Here is a 17,171-nt window from a genome sequence, read left to right as displayed (position 1 = left end):
GAAAACTGGGTGACAATCTGGGCTGGAAGGGCAAGCCAGGCTCCAAACGAGTTAAGCGAAGGAAGATGATGCCTCACTTAGGATTCCCACCAGGAAAGTGCTGCATCACCCACATGCTGAAAAAGCTCCAAGAAATTGTGAAACCCAGAGGGAGGCTCTGGCTCACTCGTCTCACTCCCATCTCTTGAACAGGACCAAGAACAGACAACTGGGAAAGCCGCCAGCATGCTCACACGCTCCCCTCAAACACCCTTATCCCTGCCCAGGAGCCGCCCAGCTCGTCATCTCCCTGTCCCAAGGGGTCTCTACTGCAAAGTGAAATCTGAGCAATGTGCTCCTCTCCTTGCCAGGCAGCATCACAGTGGAGGTGGACCAGGAGCAGGAGGTGCTGAAGAAGCCATGACTCAGCATTCAAGAGCTTTCACCCTGAAGACCTCACTCCACCTCTTTGACTTCCAGCCACTCAGCTCTCATTGGGCTGTTGACAGTCAATGACAGAGGGAGAAGGGAGCCATTGGTTGCTGTGACTTCTCCCATATGGCTGCTATTATTGATCTTGCCATCATTCTTTGAAAACAACAGTAGCACATAAAGCCACATGACAGAATGCTGAAGCCCCACCCAGGAGATTTTCCTTCTGTCCTGCTCATGAATTAACCAGTCATTCAGCACAGCCTGTCAGAGGACTCCACTCTGGCCCAACCCACAGCCCTCCTGCCCATCACACCACTAATCTGGGAAGCACTCACAATAGCTATTTTAAGAATAATAGGTCACTACAGTGGCAACTAGGGACAATCCTAGCACAGTAGCAGGACGGTGCCATGCCTGAGAGCCAACACTTGGGGTCAAACAGCCGGGAAGCCATCCCAGCTCTGCCACATCAGCTGTGTGACCTAGGGCAAGCTAGACAACCTCGCTAGGCCTCAGTTTCCCAATTTGTAAAATCAGGATCACAGTCTACCAACTTCACAGAGCTGCTTTGAGGATTAAATGGAAAGTGTTTTTATACAGAGCCTGGGACCACATGAGTTTAGTTATTAGTATATTACAGTTATTATTAAATCATCCATGACCCTCTCCCCTAGGCTCTGATGCTCTAGATACAATGTCCTCCCCACTGTTCCCCAAACATCCAGTTTTCCCCACCCTGGGACCTCCAACCAGCTGTTCTGGCCCTAGGTTGCCCTTGGCCTGGCTACCTCCTTCGCAGCCTTCCTGTGTTGCCTGGAACACCAGCTGGGGGAGAGTCCTCACCTGTCACAAGTTCCACGTCTCCCCATTATTCACTGGGCCCAAAACCTGTGTATTTCCGTCAGCACCCAGATGTTCATGGGGCAGCACAGGGCAGGCGGTTATCAGCCAGACTCTGGAGCCAGAGATCCTCAGTTTGAATCTGGCTCTGCCACTTACTAACTGGGTGACTTCACCATTCTCTGCCTCAGTTTCCCACCCATAAGCTGAAAGTAATCACAGTCCCTACTCCATAGGCTACTGCCAGGTGAAGCCATTAGCACTTACAAAGTGCTTAGAACAGTCTGAGGCATTAAGGAAATGCTCTGGAAGTCTACACCATCAACTATTTCCTTGTTGAGGTCTAAGTGTCTCGTCTCTGTTTCCCTCCTGTATGTAGTCTCCCCAAAGCAGGACCACATCCTTTTAATTCACCTGCATATAGTAGGTGCTCTTTAAATACTTCTCAACCAGTGGAAGAAGGGGTGAATATATCTATCCAAAGAGCAACCCAGAACCAGGCAAAGAAAAGCCAGGACTCCATCCTCTCACCTTTGACCCAATAACCCTAGTGATGGGCAAAGGTCCGAAGGAAGTAAGGAGCAGGAAAAGGAGCACTGTGCACAGGCTGGGCCATTCACAGGAAAACTGGGAAGCTCCCAGCACACAAGAGCTAACTAAGCAAATGGTTATAGGAGATCCTGTTGAGAATGACCAAACTGTCACAAACCACAGTGGGAGCCACTTCCATTCCTAGAGAGGCCATCAGTAAAGAGGGCAGGCACTGGCCGCTTAGGGCTCAGGCTCTCTGACAAGGATTTTTAACCCTCATACGAAAGCAGACTAAGAACTAAATGAAAGACACCACCTCTGAGCAGGACTGCCAAAGAGGAGCTATAATTAAGGGTTGGGGGGATTCCAAATCGAGAGAACAGATGGTGCTTCAGGTTGAAGGGGAAGGGTATGTCTTCCTTTCTCTGGAGAGGTTCAGATACCATCATAGAAAATCCTTAAACAGCACCAGGCGGATCTCAACTTGTCTAATCCCCAAAGCAAACCTACGAGGAGACAGGTACTATCAGCACCCTCCATTTTACAGATGTGAAAACTGAGGGACAGAAGAAAAAGGCTTCCTGACCTGGGCCAAGGAGACTGTGTTACCCAGAGAGTCAGGAGTTAGCCATGACTAGCTCAGAGGCCAGCCTAGAGCTACACTGTGGTCCAGTGCTTTTTCTATCTCAGCCCCTTTCTAGATCCTCAGATTCATGTTGGGCTGCTGTATAACAATAATGATTATGTCAACTGTAATAATAATAGCATGGCAATAGTAATAATAACAGCACATAAAAGACCTAGCATACTAATCGTATATTAACTCATTTCATTTTACAAGTCTCTGAGGCACTCCCATTATCCCCATTTTTCACATGAGAAAACGGAGGACCAGAGAGATAAAGTCACTTGTCCAAGGTCACACAGCTAGTGAGAAGCATAACCAGGATCTGAAGGGAGGCTACACTGGTTCCCTCCGCTGCTGTGTTCCTCTAAACATCTTCACAACTGTGGCCTCCGTGAGACAGGAAGACTGTGTGTTTCACTTGCCATGTACTGTCCTTAGCAATTAGCATCAAACCTATGATAATCAAAGAATATACAGAAAGGGGAAGAGGAAGACAGGGAGAAACTGGAAGCTATTATATTGCATCGATTCTCAGACCTGTGTTTCTTTCCGTTTTACTACCTTCGATATCAGTGTTTCTCATAAGTAATGCATCCTACAGTCTTTACCGGCCAGTTTCATAGCATAACATCTCTGAAATTGAGATGCATGTCACAACTGCCAGACTCTTACATTCCATGAAATGTGGTATGCCCCTGTCAAGAGTGTGGCCTCTTTTCTGATCTAAGTGCAACGTTAAGGGATGGCAAGAGGCTTTTTCCTAAGCTTCCAGACCCACGAAGGAAAACTGAAAGTGCCCTTGTGTCTTAGCCAAGCTAACCCTAGGAAAGAGACAATAAGCTCCCTGGCTCCACCTCCTTACTCCAGCTCCATAACAACTCAATTAACTTTAATGGAAGGACAAGCTTAATTGCCAAGTTACCAGACCAGGCCAGCCTCAGGCAAAACTGCCAGTGATCCTCTCTACCTGCCAGTGGCCTTCTTATCTCCACAGTCCCTTCCCCAGGCCAGGTTGTTTTTGCCAGGCAGAAAGGAGGCAATAAAATCTCCTCAGAAAGGGACAGCCCTTTCAAAGTGCATGATCACCAAGAGGCCAAGGTTTCTGCCTGGCCCAGAGATCCTCTCTGTAGCACAGTAATCTTTTCCAAAACACAGACTCGAGAGAATTTGTCTGGTAAAAGTGTTATTATTTAAACCACTTCAGCTTCAGGGTCCATAAATCCTTTCTCCCCAGCTTCAAAACAGGGAGAGTATTACCAGCACAGGAGTGTTTCAACCTCAGCACTACTGACATTTGGGCCCCAGTAATTCTTTGTTATAGGGCGGGGAGGGGCTGCCCTGTGCCTTGCAGATAAGCAGCAGCCCTGGCCTCTATCCCACTAGATGCCAGGAGCACCCACCCTCCAGTCATGACAACCAAAAATTTTTCTAGATGTGGACCAATGGGGGCAAAACCACCTGGAGTTGAGAACCATTGTTCTAGGCAGTTTGCAGAACATCCTATTTTTTTATTTTACTGGTGACATAGTTAACAGCTATGAAGTAAATACACAAACATGACCAACCTTTGACTTCACAGGAATTCTAAAGTGATATGAAACTTCCTTTGGGAAATTTTTATGTGAGTTTTCTAAGAGGACTGATTGAAAGTATTATGTAAATGAACAGACACTTTGGAGGGTGGCAGGCTTACTCAGTCACCCTTTCCCCACTCCCTTTCCTCTTGCTGCCTCCCGCTAAAGAAGCATCAAACAAATGCTGGCTTTCCCCGCCTCCCTTCCCGCTAGAGGAGGCCAAGCCCAGGGCAAGGACATTCAGGGGACCCTCGGACACTGTGGACCAAATGGGGCCAGGCCACGGGACCGATGGGTGAGGGCTCTGCCTGTAAGCACAGCGCATGACCCTCAGAGGTTCCACCTCCTTACCAGGGGCACCAAAGAGGTTGGGGACGTGCCCCTCTGCCACCACCCCCCACCCCACAAGCCTCTTTTTCCTCTGGTTCCTCCTTTGCACGTAAGTTAAAAAAAAAAACAAGATTAGGACCAACTGCCTCCAGAGGGAACAATTATTAGCAAATTAGTTAATCAGGTTCATGTTGACATTTCAAGTAAATATCTGTTCATTACAGATCGACCATTTCCAACATGGACTAGTAAAGGAAAACAAAAAATAAATGTTTTCATAGGATCCCATTTTCATTTTTAAAAAATACCATAATTTAGGACATGTGGAGAAAAGAGATTGAAAGTTAAAACACCACCGTGCCAGGAAGAGACCGTTTCTAGAAGAGTGAAATTACAGAGAATTTTCATGTTTTATTCCACATTTTCCTTCTGTTTCATTCTACACTGTAACTGTTATAACATCAAAGAAAAGAACCAGTAAAAGAAGAAAGTCCCTTTAAGTAACTCAATCACTACCATGTTGACAGCAACAGAAAACCTGAGCTGCCCGGGGATGTAAATGTCAGCAGCCCTCACAGCCTCATGACCCACCTGCATTCACATGCCACTGATTTTAACCCTAATCTACAAAGACAATCTGCAGAATGAATTTCACACACACCAGCCCAATTTCAGAGCTGACAGCCAACACCTGGCAAACCTCCCCCAGACCCGGGCACCCCCACTGACACCCTGTAACAACTGGGTGACCAACCTGAATTGTCTCAGGTGGCAGGGACAGATGTCTGAACCGCTGGGCTCCAGCTGGGCTCCATTCTGTTCTTGCCTAGGGCTGCAGGGGCCAGGAGGTCACAAGGAGATGATAAAGCAGAAGAGAACCTCCACACCAGAAATCCCCACTCAGTTGTCCTCACTGCCCACCATGGTACCTTGCTGTCTTCCTCCGTATCCACAGTGAGTAACTGCTGAGCTTGACTAAGCAACCTCCACACCTTGCCTCTTTCTCCCTCACAACTCTGCAGGATGTGCAGCTTGATCACGACCCCCCACTTGACAGATGAGGAAACTGGGGCCCTCAGAGGTTAAGAAAGTGGCCCAAAGTCGCAGGCTGGGAAGTGCCAGGACCAATTTTCAAACCCAAGCTCCTGACTCTGGCCTCTTCACCCCAGTCACATGCACCCCTGGCTTTCTTTGGAGCTTTAGCTTCTTCCCAGCCAAGCATCCCCACGCCTTAGCCCCCAGTGCTCATCCCTCTCTACTCAATCCTCTTTGAGAATAATGAGGGTCTGACCCAGGGGTGAGCCCTTTCTCCAACCCCTCCCCCACCAAGTATGCAAGCGGAACTGGAGGTGGGCCGGCCCTGACTCTAGCACCAGGGGTGACCCCACAGAGACTGTAATCTATCATACCTTGAGTCTTTGTCCCTCAACCCCGGTCAGTGAATTAATGATCTTGAGAAAGAAGCCTTATCAAAGGCTCCTAGATAATCTAACCAAATTGTAACTACCAGGTCACCTTTCCCAGCACCCAGCAGCTCCAACTTTCCAGAGCCACTGGTCTCCAGCCTCGCAAGGCTGATGGGAGGGACCGGAGAAGGAAGACACTGTGATCCACACGTATCTATCACCTGTTCTTAGTAACATTAAAAACAGCAACAATAATAACGTGTACCCTTGGCCCCTGCTAGAATGGCGAAGTGAGCCAGCCCCTTTTTAAAACAAACAAGGTCACCATCGCTAGAGCAAAACCTTTTCAAATGTGCTGAGATACTCCGCCCCTGAGAATATGTTCTAAGGAAACAAATCGACAGGCACTTTCCACATGATGGTATTCATTACAATGTTTTCTTTAAAAATGCTTAAAATGTTTTTAACATTAAAAACATTTAATGTTCCTTTAAAAAAAAAGGAGGGAGAAGGATAGAACCTACATGTCAAACCACAGGTAGTAATTATGTAAATTATAGTCCACCAATACCAGGAACTATCGCTTGGACATTTAAAGGTATAATTTTAAAAGTTCTGTAGGAACATGGGAAAATTCTTACAGTTCTTACAGTTGAAAATTCTTACAACTGTAAACAAAAAATGTAGGATAGAAAATGGCAGGCGAGCCCTGGCCAGGTAGCTCAGCTGATTAGAGGGTCATCCCAATATGCCAAGGTTACAGGTAGGAGCCCCCATCAGGGCTCATACAAGAAGCAACCAATGAATGCATAAATAAGTGGAACAGCAAACCGATGTTGTTATTTCTTTTTCTCTCTCTCTCTCCAACCCCTTCCTTTAAAATCAACAAGTAAAAAATAAAAATACATAAGCAGGCAAGCTATTAGTGCAACCTTGCAAAACTGCACACAAACCTGGACAAGAATTGGACACTGACAGGCCAACAGACCAACAATGGCTTATGAAAAAAATATCTGCAACACACACAATAGACACAAAGGTGTGATTCCTGATACGTCAAGAGCTCCTGCACATCCACAGGAAAAAGGCACACCATTGTAAAGGTGTACAAAAAGGACTGAGAAAAACATGCACAGAAAAGAACACCAAAGTCACCAGGGAATATGTTCCAGGATCTCAGCTTCTAACTTTTAAGGGAAATGAAGATGAAAATAATTTCTATTCATCAAATTAACATAATTCGGCCATGTCCACAGTTGGGAAGGATACAGAGAAAATGCAAATTCCCATGCACTGTCACTGGACATGAACTTGCTACAATCTTTCTGGGAAATAATCACCCAATACCTATTAAATATTAAAAATTTATGTAAGTGTGGCCAATGTAAATGATGTTTATTGAAACACTGTTTACAGGAACAAAAAAATGGGAAATGAATGCAAGCAATTGTTATTAACAGAGAAATGGCTGAAATAATTGTAGTAAATCCATAACCTGAAAGATTAAACTACTATAAAGAACTAGTGAGATTCTATGTATTGACATGTATGATACGTTAAGTAAAAATGAAGTACAAAGTAATGATAACAGAACCTGTTTTAAACACGTGTGTTTGAAAATATTTTTATGATTATAAAAACTAGAAGAATACCTTGGTTATCAGATAACTCAAGACAGTAACTTGTTAATGACTTCAATATTTATATGCTGTTTGTTTTGGAATTAAAAAACTGATTAAACTGGAAAGTTGGTATAAAAATTATATCAGAGTCACATTAGCATGGTGGGGTTATGAGTAAAATTTTTACATGTTGTTAAACTGTCTCACTGGTTTCAGAAGACATCTTTAAAATTTGAACCAAACCAAGCACTCTCTGGACATACACATATATACACACACACAAACATATGTATATACATATATATAAACTTAATTTAATTTAAAAAACCTGAGATCATTTAAGCATAAATGAATGAGAAGTCCACACTCTTGTGGGGGCCTAAAATATCCCCCTGGAATATAAGGTTTAACCCTTCTCACTACACAGGGAAGCAAGGAGGGGCTGGTCAATTCCCAGCTTGCTCGACGCTCTCCAATACCAGGAAAACAAGAGGTGCTTCATAAATGCTTGTAGGGCCATTAATGGGAGCATAAACTGTGGCAGCCGCCTGGCAGTCAGCATTATCACATCTCAGTACGCATCTATTCCTGAACCCAGCAATTTCTCGTGGAGGAATGTATTCTGCTGAGTCATTTTCATCTGCCTGCACACATGTGCAAGGTGAGTGCCCAGAGACGGTCCGGGCAGCACTGTGTACCATGCCAAAGCTCTGGAACTGACCTCAACAATGGCCAAGAGGGGGCTGGGTGAACATATGGCCCAGTCATGTAACAGGAGAATGTGTGGTCCGTAAAGAAGTGTTATGTCTTTCCTTTCGATTTGCTTGGACTTAACGTGGAAAAAATATATAATTGGTTTTTAAGTTAAGGAAGTAAAATACAGAACATTAGTTAGAATATGAACCCATTTAGGGAGGAAAAAGAGACATGCACACTCTCTGTCCCTCCTTCATACAGATTTGCATATGCTCAACATTTTTCTAGAAGGACACCAGAGAAACTATCATCAATGGCTGCTTCTGGGAACAGAGCGGAGGGAGGGGAAGTACCAAAACTTTTACTTTCCATTTATATTCTTCTAGACTCTTCACCTTTTTAAATGTAATGGCACAATCAAAACTATTACTGTGTAAGGTCTTCCTCATGCAATCAGCCAGATCAATTCAATAGCTAGTTTTAAAAGAAGAGTTTTCTAGTAATCATCTTAAGATGATTTTAAGAGAAAATCATCTTAATCACCTAAGCAATCACCTCATCATCTTAACAGGTCATGAAAAGCCTTTGAACTTGGTCCGACCCTGAAGAGTTTCTGGGAAGGTTCTGAAACCGATGAGACTAATAAAAAAAATGTGTGTATGTTTCTGTGTATACATACACACACATACATATATATACACACATACATATATAAACTTAATTTAAAAAATCTGAGATTCATTCAAGTATAAATGAATGAGAAGCCCACACTCTTGTGGGGGCCTAAATATTGCTCCATTTCCTCACCAAGCTGGGGTAAGCTTCTTCCTCAGAATTTCCAAGCCCGTTTTATTACAAGCCATTTTATTAGTACTTTATGCATTTTTTGCAGAATGCTCTAGGCAAGATTTTTATGAGACAGGCTCTGCAGTTCCTCTGAATTAAGCTCCATGATATTCTGGCAATGCCAAGTACCCAAGGCCTTTATACTTGCTGTTGCCTCTATCTGGGACAACTTTCCCCAGGCTTCGCACAGCCAGATTCAGGCCACAGGTCAAAGGTTACCTTCTCTGAAAGGCCTTCCCTGGACATCCCTCTCTCATAGCTTGCACCGGACCCCGGTCCTTCCCAGTGTGTGTCTTGGCAGCACTTAGCACCATCCAAAATCACCGTGGTCTTTCCCAGTGTAAGTTCCATGAGAATATGGACCTCGTCGGTCTTGTTCATGGCTGTATTCCCTCTGTCTAGAACAGTGCCGGCACATAATCGGTGCTCAGTTAATAATACAAGATTGAATAAATGAATGAAAGAGAAATGGCTGTGGGAGGAACAAGAAAATAAATTCGGTGCTTTAAAAGACTATATTCAAGTTCTCCATGCTGGGAAAACTTAGGCACTTGATAAACAACCTCCAAAAAGAAGGGCATCCCCAAGCAAGTAGCTACCTAAGAAGCTGATAAAGGTAAACTGAGGTTCTCAGAGAGACAACTGACTGAGAGGGAAGGAGAAAGCCCTATCAAACTTCAATTACTATTTGAGGGTAATGGCCACCCTCCCAGGTCATCTAGACCCACTTTCCAGAACTTGGCAACCTCCTCCAGGAGATGAACCCCACAATTAAATCAAGGAGACACTTAAGAATCTTGACTTCATAATTGTCCACCTACCCTGGGGCAGTTTATAATGAAAGTGCAGAGCTTAAAGCCACCCTCTAAAGATAGGCATTTTCACCCAGAGATTGAACCACCATACCCCTCAACCAGCATGGGTTAGAGGAGATGGACACAGCCCTCAGCTGTGAAAAGAGGCAAACAGCATGAAAGCAGCTGCATACTCCCTCTCCAGCTAATTGGAGTTTAACCTCCTTACCTTCTCATTAAGCTTCTCCAAGGCAACCCCAATAAGCCAATTACACAAGAAGTCCAGCAGCTTAAAAATTCTCAAGAAAGTGGAAGGATAAGGACCGAAGTCTGGCCCAAAATTTCTTCTCTAGATCCCTCCACACCAATGGCTGTGTGATCTTGGCATCCAGGGGTGATTTGACAATGTCTGGAGACATTTTTTTTTTGTCACAACAAGGGGAGGTGCTACTGGCATCTAGTCCTTCAAGGCCAGGGGTGCTTCTCAACATCCTGCAGTGCTCAGTACAGCCTCCCACAACAGAGAATTATCTGGCCCCAAAGGTCAAGAATGCCACTGAGAAACTGTGCTCCACCCCACCCCAAACTGGTTTCCTCAAAGGTCCCCCTCAACCCTCAGCCTTCAAGAAATAAGTACCGGTTCCAACCTCCCCCAGGAGAGACACAGCCCGGTTTCCGTGCCAGGCTAGAGGATGCACTCGCCTCAGCATATTCAAGCCCTTGTCATTATCCACCCCCACATTCTTAGCACTTTTTTTCCCCAAAAATGTTCAGGCAAGTATTTTGGGGCTAGAGTTTTACTGACCATTAAGATCTGATAATAAGCCCTGGCTGGCATAGCTCAGTGGATTGAGTGCGGGCTGCGAACCAGTGTCGCAGGTTTGATTCCCAGTCAGGCCACATGCCTGGGTTGCAGGCCACAGCCCCCAGCAAAAACACATTGATGTTTCTCTCTCTCCCCCCCTCCCTCACTTCCCTCTCTAAAAAATAAATAAATAAAATCTTTAAAAAAAATCTGATAATAAAAGCTAGACCTTATTCCACCTCAAAAATCTGGCACTAACATACAAATTCGAACTAGAGGCTTGTTTCAAATTCTTCCGACAACATGACTGTGCCAAGGCTAGGATGCCTGTGTCACCGGGCTAGTGGCTCAGGCAGGCCCCAGCCACTCCACCAAAAGGCTGGGATTTGAAGCAGGGGATGCCAACTCAAACACCTGCAGGTGCCAGATGGATTTCAGCAGTAAGAGAAGCAGATCAGATGGGGAGGCACAACAAAGAAAGGCAACAGATGCTGGACCTTAGGACTGAAGCTGCAATGAGGAGGTGTACCGATCTCGGCAAAACGAAACAGCCCAGCTGACCACTACACTTACTAAAGCAGGCCCCATGCTATCCAATCTTTTGATTTTTCAAGAAAAGTCAGAAATCCAGATTTTTCTGTGAAATTTTACAATCAATAAATATTAGAAATTGCAGTAATTCGCAATTAAAATAAAGCCAAACCAGCACACTTGGCTACATCTCATCCCCAGCTTGGAACTTGTACCTCAGACACTAAAATTCAAATGTTAATTAAGTCCACTGTGTACAAGGCACTGGGTCCTCGGAAAAGGCAGATGGACAAGACTCAGTCTGACCCTTGCATGATAAAATATAAGCAGTCAAATGTGGAAGCTAGAGGAAGCTGTGGAAGCTGAGTAGCCATTCGAGACAGGTGAGTAACTGTCATCCTTAGGGATATCTGGAGAAAGGCTTCAACCTAGCTCAAAAGCCAACCCAGTACTTCATGTCATTTATTCATTCATTCAACAAATGTTTACTAAGCACCTACTGTGTTCCAGACACTCTTCTAGATACTGGAATTATGGTCATATAAACAAAAAGGCAAAAACTCCTGCCCCTGTAAAGTTGACCTTTTGGTGGGAGTTTACAGAAAGTAAAAAATTAAAATAAAAAAGTAAAATATTTGGTGTATTAGATGCTAGTAAATAAGTGCTATGGGTGGGCGGTGGGAGAGCAGAGACTACTGGGATGAGCTAACCTGTAAACAAAGAATTGAAGGTGAAAGAGCACTCCAGCCTGGGCATACAGCCAGTGCAGGTGCGGAAGCAACCTTGGAGCCACAGCTGGACTGAGATAGCAAGTAGCAGGCGATATGGTTAGAGATGGTGGCTCCAAACACTGCCAGGCCTAGTAAGACTTCTGAGCCCGTAGCTTCTAGGCTGAAGGAGGTAGGAGCCACTGAAGGGAGTTAAGCAGGAGAACAGGATCCCTCTGGCTGCTGGTTTGGAACTAGACTGTGGGGGTCAAGGAGGGAAGCAGGGAGAGCAGTGAGGAGGTAATGTTCAAATCCAGAAGTGAGCCAATGACTCCAGCCAGAGGTAGTGAGGAAGGCTGCAAGAGAACCTGCTGGGATCAGATGTGGGATGAGAGAGAAAGAGGGGTTCAAGGATGATGCAGGCATGGTCTTCTGAAGACAGGGCTGATGCCATTCACTGAGATTGGCAGAGCTGGGGGAAGAGCGTCGCAAGTTCCATTTGGGACTGCATAAGTTGAAGATACCCAGGTGGAAATATCAGTTCCTAAAAGCTGAGTCCATAAGTGGAAAGATTTTTCATCCACCAACATGGTTCAAGGCCAGGGAACCCCAAGGCTCTCTCACAAATAAAGCTGGTCCAAGCCCTTTGTTAGTTTCTGACAAACAGGCCAGCCATGGCTTCCTTCTGCAAGGCCCAAGGGCAACCCAGGGACCCCGTATTAGGCCTTGCCCTGTCCTGTTCTCTCAAAGGTTCCCCTTTTCTCCTTTCAAAGCCATTTACCTTATTACCTTATCACGCTGCCATACTGGGCCTCAGAGTCAACCTGTGTGAAGTGAGGTGAGTGGAGGGGAGGCCCCATTAGAGTTCAAGGGTCCTTTTGAGCTCTAATAGTCCACAGGGAAGGGAGGGAGCAAAATAACTGGAAGGAGTGCTGGACAAAGAAGGGAAGAAGGGAGGAAGGCAAAGTGATGAGCCTGAAAACCAATGGTGTACTTGGAGGGTGGGAAAAATTTTTGGCTCTTTATATAGTGTTGTGAGGCCATGGGGAGCTATTAAGACAGGGATCAGACTGACTCCAAGGCCAAACCTTACCCTAACAGGGATTTCTAACAGTTTCTAAGATATTCCCCCTTCTCAAGTCCATTGACAGCTAATTCAAATATTCAAGGGTTTCCTGAGTTGGAGGGTATCTCCAAAGCAAACAGCACCAAGATCAAATATTAACTAGAGAATTCTAGTTGGTGTCAACTGCTCACAATTAGTGAGTGCTAACTACATAACAAGCAGCAACATTCTCAGTTCATGTCAAGAATTGGCTTGTCTATTCCTCACATTACCACTATTCACTTGGTACTACTGGGTTGGCCAAAAAATTCAGCTGGTTTTTTCCATAAGATGCCTCTAAGTAATGCTTAGTTGTCTTTAACTTCATTTGAAACAATTTTGTTAGATTATATTGGGACAGCTGTCACATCAGCGTGCATTTTAAAAAAAACATCAAAATTGGTGACTTTTTGTATAGTCATTTTAATAATGAAGATGGAAGAAAATATGCAACATTTTCAGCATATTATGTTTTATTATTTCAAGAAAAGTAAAAACTGCAACTGAAATGCAAAAAAAAAGATTTGTGCAGTGTATGGAGATGGTGCTATGACTGATCAAACATGTCAGAAGTGGTTTGCGAAGTTTCGTGCTGGAGATTTCTCACTGGACGATGCTCCACGATCAGGTAGACCCACTGAAGTTGACGGCGATCAAATCGAGACATTGAGAACAATCAACATTATACTATGCGGGAGAGAGCTGACATACTCAAAATATGCAAACCAATCAAGTTCTTGGTGAAAATGAAAAATGTGTCTTTATTTTATGGAAAAGACTAAATGACCTTTTTGGCCAACCCAGTACGTTATCACTCCCATTTTCTATGAGGGGAAACTGACCCATGGAAGGCGGGGAGCAACTCACATAAGCTGCAGAGCCAGGTGAATTGAACCCAAGGAATGCAAGCACTCACTCTGAGCCACCACACTACACTGCTTACTGATTTGTTTTATCTACTTTTCTATACTCTTCAATTTTTCTACACTGGCCATGCAACCTATTAATTTAAAAGAATTGTTTCTAATTAATTTGCAAGCAGAAGCCCAGGCCCATTTTCTCAGCCATCATTCAAATATCGGCCAAAGAACAGACCCTCCTACCAGCCCACACCCCACCCCAAACACCCCCAAATGATAAAAGCCAGCCAAATAATTGTGTACTCAGCCACTACTTTTCCCTTTAGATAACGGAGTTCCCTTTCTTTCACCCCAGAAAATTTGCCTGAGTGAAGACAGTATGTCAGTGGAATCCTCACCATGGGCCATTTCCACACTCTGGTTTTTCTGAAAATTTCCTGGGGCTCAGAGGCAGGCACTGGCCCAGGAACAAAGCTCTAATAATAGTGTCACCTGGACTAGTCACCTTGATTTCTAAATACTTGCCCTTGATCAGGGGAGGAACTAGACATGAGTAAATGGGTGACTCAATCCCATCACCACCCCATGAATGAAAAGTGGGTCCAAAGGAAGGACAAGCAACTCAAAACACACAACTTCATCTTTGGAGAGAATAATAATAACGATTGTTTAACTCTGTGCAGGGCACAGGCTGAGCCACTTACATAAATGAACTCATGTACTTCTCCCAACCCTAGGAGGTTGGGAATTTTTTGGCCCCTGCCCCCATTTTACAGATGAGAAAACTGAGGCATGGAGCAGCAAAGGGCCTTGTCCAACAGTGCACAGTTATCTAGCAGCTGGGTGTCCTGTCTCTCCTGGCCTTGAGCATGCTACCCTAGAAAACATAAGCCACCTGCTTTCTGTTACATTTGGTTTCTCCTGCTATCTGGAAGTTCTTATGTCTCAGCTGCCTGCTCTCAAACTCTGGTTCCAGGGCGCCCTCAGAAACTGGGGCATCCAGTGCGTACAGGTATCCAAAGAGAGGAGAGGCACAGGGAAGTCTGTAAGGCCAAAGACTGAGGAAGGATGAAGGTCCTCACAGAAGTGAAGGTCAATCACTTGGCCATTTCTGTAGCAAAAAGTCCCTGCAAGGAGGAAAAAACCCAACTGGTTTTCCAGATGCCTTCTTAAACTAAATAAAGGAAGGATACCCCCAAACACACTGGACTTCAGAAAACCTCATTAGCCATCAATCAAATGTACATCCTAATGCAGAATCTAATTACTTTACAGTTGCCCATTCTTCCCCCTATGTCATGCAGAAAAAAAGAAACAAGGAAATACTCCAGAATCTGCAGTAACACTTGACCAGATCTCCATCTGCATCCTTGCAGAAATCATCTTACTGCTGTCCTAACTGGCACAGGGAACAAGGACTCCACAGGTTTTCCTCTCTGCTAGAGCCTCACTTGGCAATGACCTGCTTTCTAATCACTGCCAGACCCCGAATGCAAAGCTGTCTTCAGCCCTGATTCCATTGGCCTGGAAATGGGAGACTACCAAGGTGTGCTTGGTTGTGCTACAAAATGATACCCCTCCAAAATAAAGCCTTCCCATGGCACCCTCAATGATGACTTTTTCAACACTCTAAATGCATCTTGTAAGAAAAGGACCACAAAACAGGACAAGAAGGTATTTTTGGATGCTAATCACCAGTTCCTAAGAGCCAAGGGTGTTTCTCTCTCCTGATTCCTAAACAAAAGTGGAAAAACTATGATGTCCAGATCTGTGTATTGTGTTCACAAATAATCAAGATGGCCTGACACAGAAATGCCCTCCTGGAACAAAGGAGGAAATCGCATTAGAGGGAAGCTAAAGCCACAGACCCTGGGATTAAACCACAGAAAGCGGACTCCCAGGAGCCAGCCAGGCTCAGCAGCAAACATTCAGAAGAAAACTTGCTGGAGTGAAAACAGGCAGAGGTTCCACAGAGAGCAGCCTCAAATTACAGGCATGGAAGGGCACACCCAAGGGTACCAGAGTCCTGGGCATGTCAGAAGCACCCCAAACATAGCGGAGAGTCAGGCCAGACATGGAAGGGGTGAGCAACCCTATCTTCTTTCCTGGCTGTTCCTCAAACTTCCCCCAATTCTTCCCTCGTTCTCCCAAACACCTCCCAGGGTAATTGAGCTGAAAGTAAAAGATGACAAAAAGGTGTGATCACCTGAGAGTTACATGGATGAAAAACAACTGGGGCAAACCTCAACCAATCGCTGGGAAGCCCCTTTCCACAGCCAGAACCCCTCCCCAGCTCAGCCTTGACAACCGGGCCTTCTTTGTGAAAGGGGGAACCCAACCAACAAAAGGAGATGGGAGAGCTTCAAAGCAGGGAGACAACCCCTTTTACCTCCCTCCGTCTCTGGCGTCCCCGTCATTTTTGATCGGAGAGGGAAACCCAAAGCACGAAGGATCCCTCTTTTCGACCCCGTCCCCCAGGTTCTGGCCCCTCAACTTTACCCCCCAAACCCCGGACCTGGGCACATGCAAATCTCCTCCCCTCTTTACCGCACCCCGGCAAGCCTGCTTCCCAAGAACTGAGTCACCCAAGTTTTTTTCATCAGCTGCACTCCCGAAGGGGCCGTCCCCGGGAGAGCCGGGGAACGTGGCGCTCGGGTAGGTAGCCGGTGCCCAGGGGCTGCGGGCCCGCCCGCCCAGGCTGGCGCTTCCCCCGGCGCCGGCCTCCCAGCCTTCCTGACGGCCTCCCTCCCCGGCCCCACGCGGCCCGGGCGGCCACGGAGCACGTACCCAGAAGGGGTCGGAGCCATCCGCGCTGCAGAAGCCCCGGAGCGCCATACGGCGGGCTCAGGCTCCGACGAGCACCGGCAGGCTTGGGGCGGCTGGGCGGCGGGCGGACAGGCCCGGCTGCTGGCGGCGGCGGCGGCAGTGGCAGTGAGGGCGGGAGGCAGCGAAGAGGGGGCCCGGGGCCGCAACGCCATCTGATTGGCCGGCAAGTCACGGGGATGCAGCGGAACCGCCCCGCCCAGGCGCCCGGCTCCTCTAGCAGATTCTCGGCTTGCGCCCCGCGCGGAGGTGGGACCTGCGATCGCCCGTAAGCGCCACGTGCCTGGAGACCGCGTTGGCAGTCCGCCTTATCCCTGATCCCGGCGCCCAATTCCACCCCTATGGGTCCCAGGAGGGTGTTCTAACCCTCCAGAAGCTGCCGGGATCTTTGCGTCCAGACCAGTCAACCAATTTTCAAATCCTACTGTAACAACGACGACGATCGCAGCAACAGTAATAACAAACGGGAGAATATAACGTGCCCTCGGCCCTCTATGAGCCTGGAGCACGCCAAACACAAGCTGCGTCCTTACTGGATCCTCTGACTTCGCTTTCATGAAGGAAGAAAGCAAGGGGCAGGCAGGTTGGGTGGCTTTTCCGGGGTCACAGGCTAACCTAGCAGCTGACTCCAGAGCTGACACAGAAACGTAGGAGGTGAT

At 46.3% G+C, this 17,171-nt stretch overlaps 1 protein-coding gene across 2 annotated transcripts in view; it reads right to left on the bottom strand.

Moving 5' to 3' along the window:
- The window catches only part of ABCC1 (ATP binding cassette subfamily C member 1), a 136,264-nt gene extending 119,651 nt beyond the window's left edge, over positions 1-16,613 (bottom strand). For both annotated transcript variants that reach the window (XM_045819382.1, XM_045819383.1), the window contains exon 1: positions 16,477-16,613. In XM_045819382.1, coding sequence (XP_045675338.1) covers positions 16,477-16,524 — 48 coding nt within the window. In that variant the 5' untranslated portion in view covers positions 16,525-16,613. The remainder of the gene's footprint in view (positions 1-16,476) is intronic.
- Between the last annotated feature and the right edge of the window lie 558 nt (positions 16,614-17,171).

This window comes from Phyllostomus hastatus, unplaced genomic scaffold (assembly GCF_019186645.2).
Source record: "Phyllostomus hastatus isolate PE091 unplaced genomic scaffold, TTU_PhHast_1.1 phas_scaffold_385, whole genome shotgun sequence".
Lineage (NCBI taxonomy): Eukaryota > Metazoa > Chordata > Mammalia > Chiroptera > Phyllostomidae > Phyllostomus > Phyllostomus hastatus.
The sequence above is the reverse complement of the archived record's forward strand: the minus strand, read 5'-3'. Positions and strand labels throughout refer to the sequence as shown.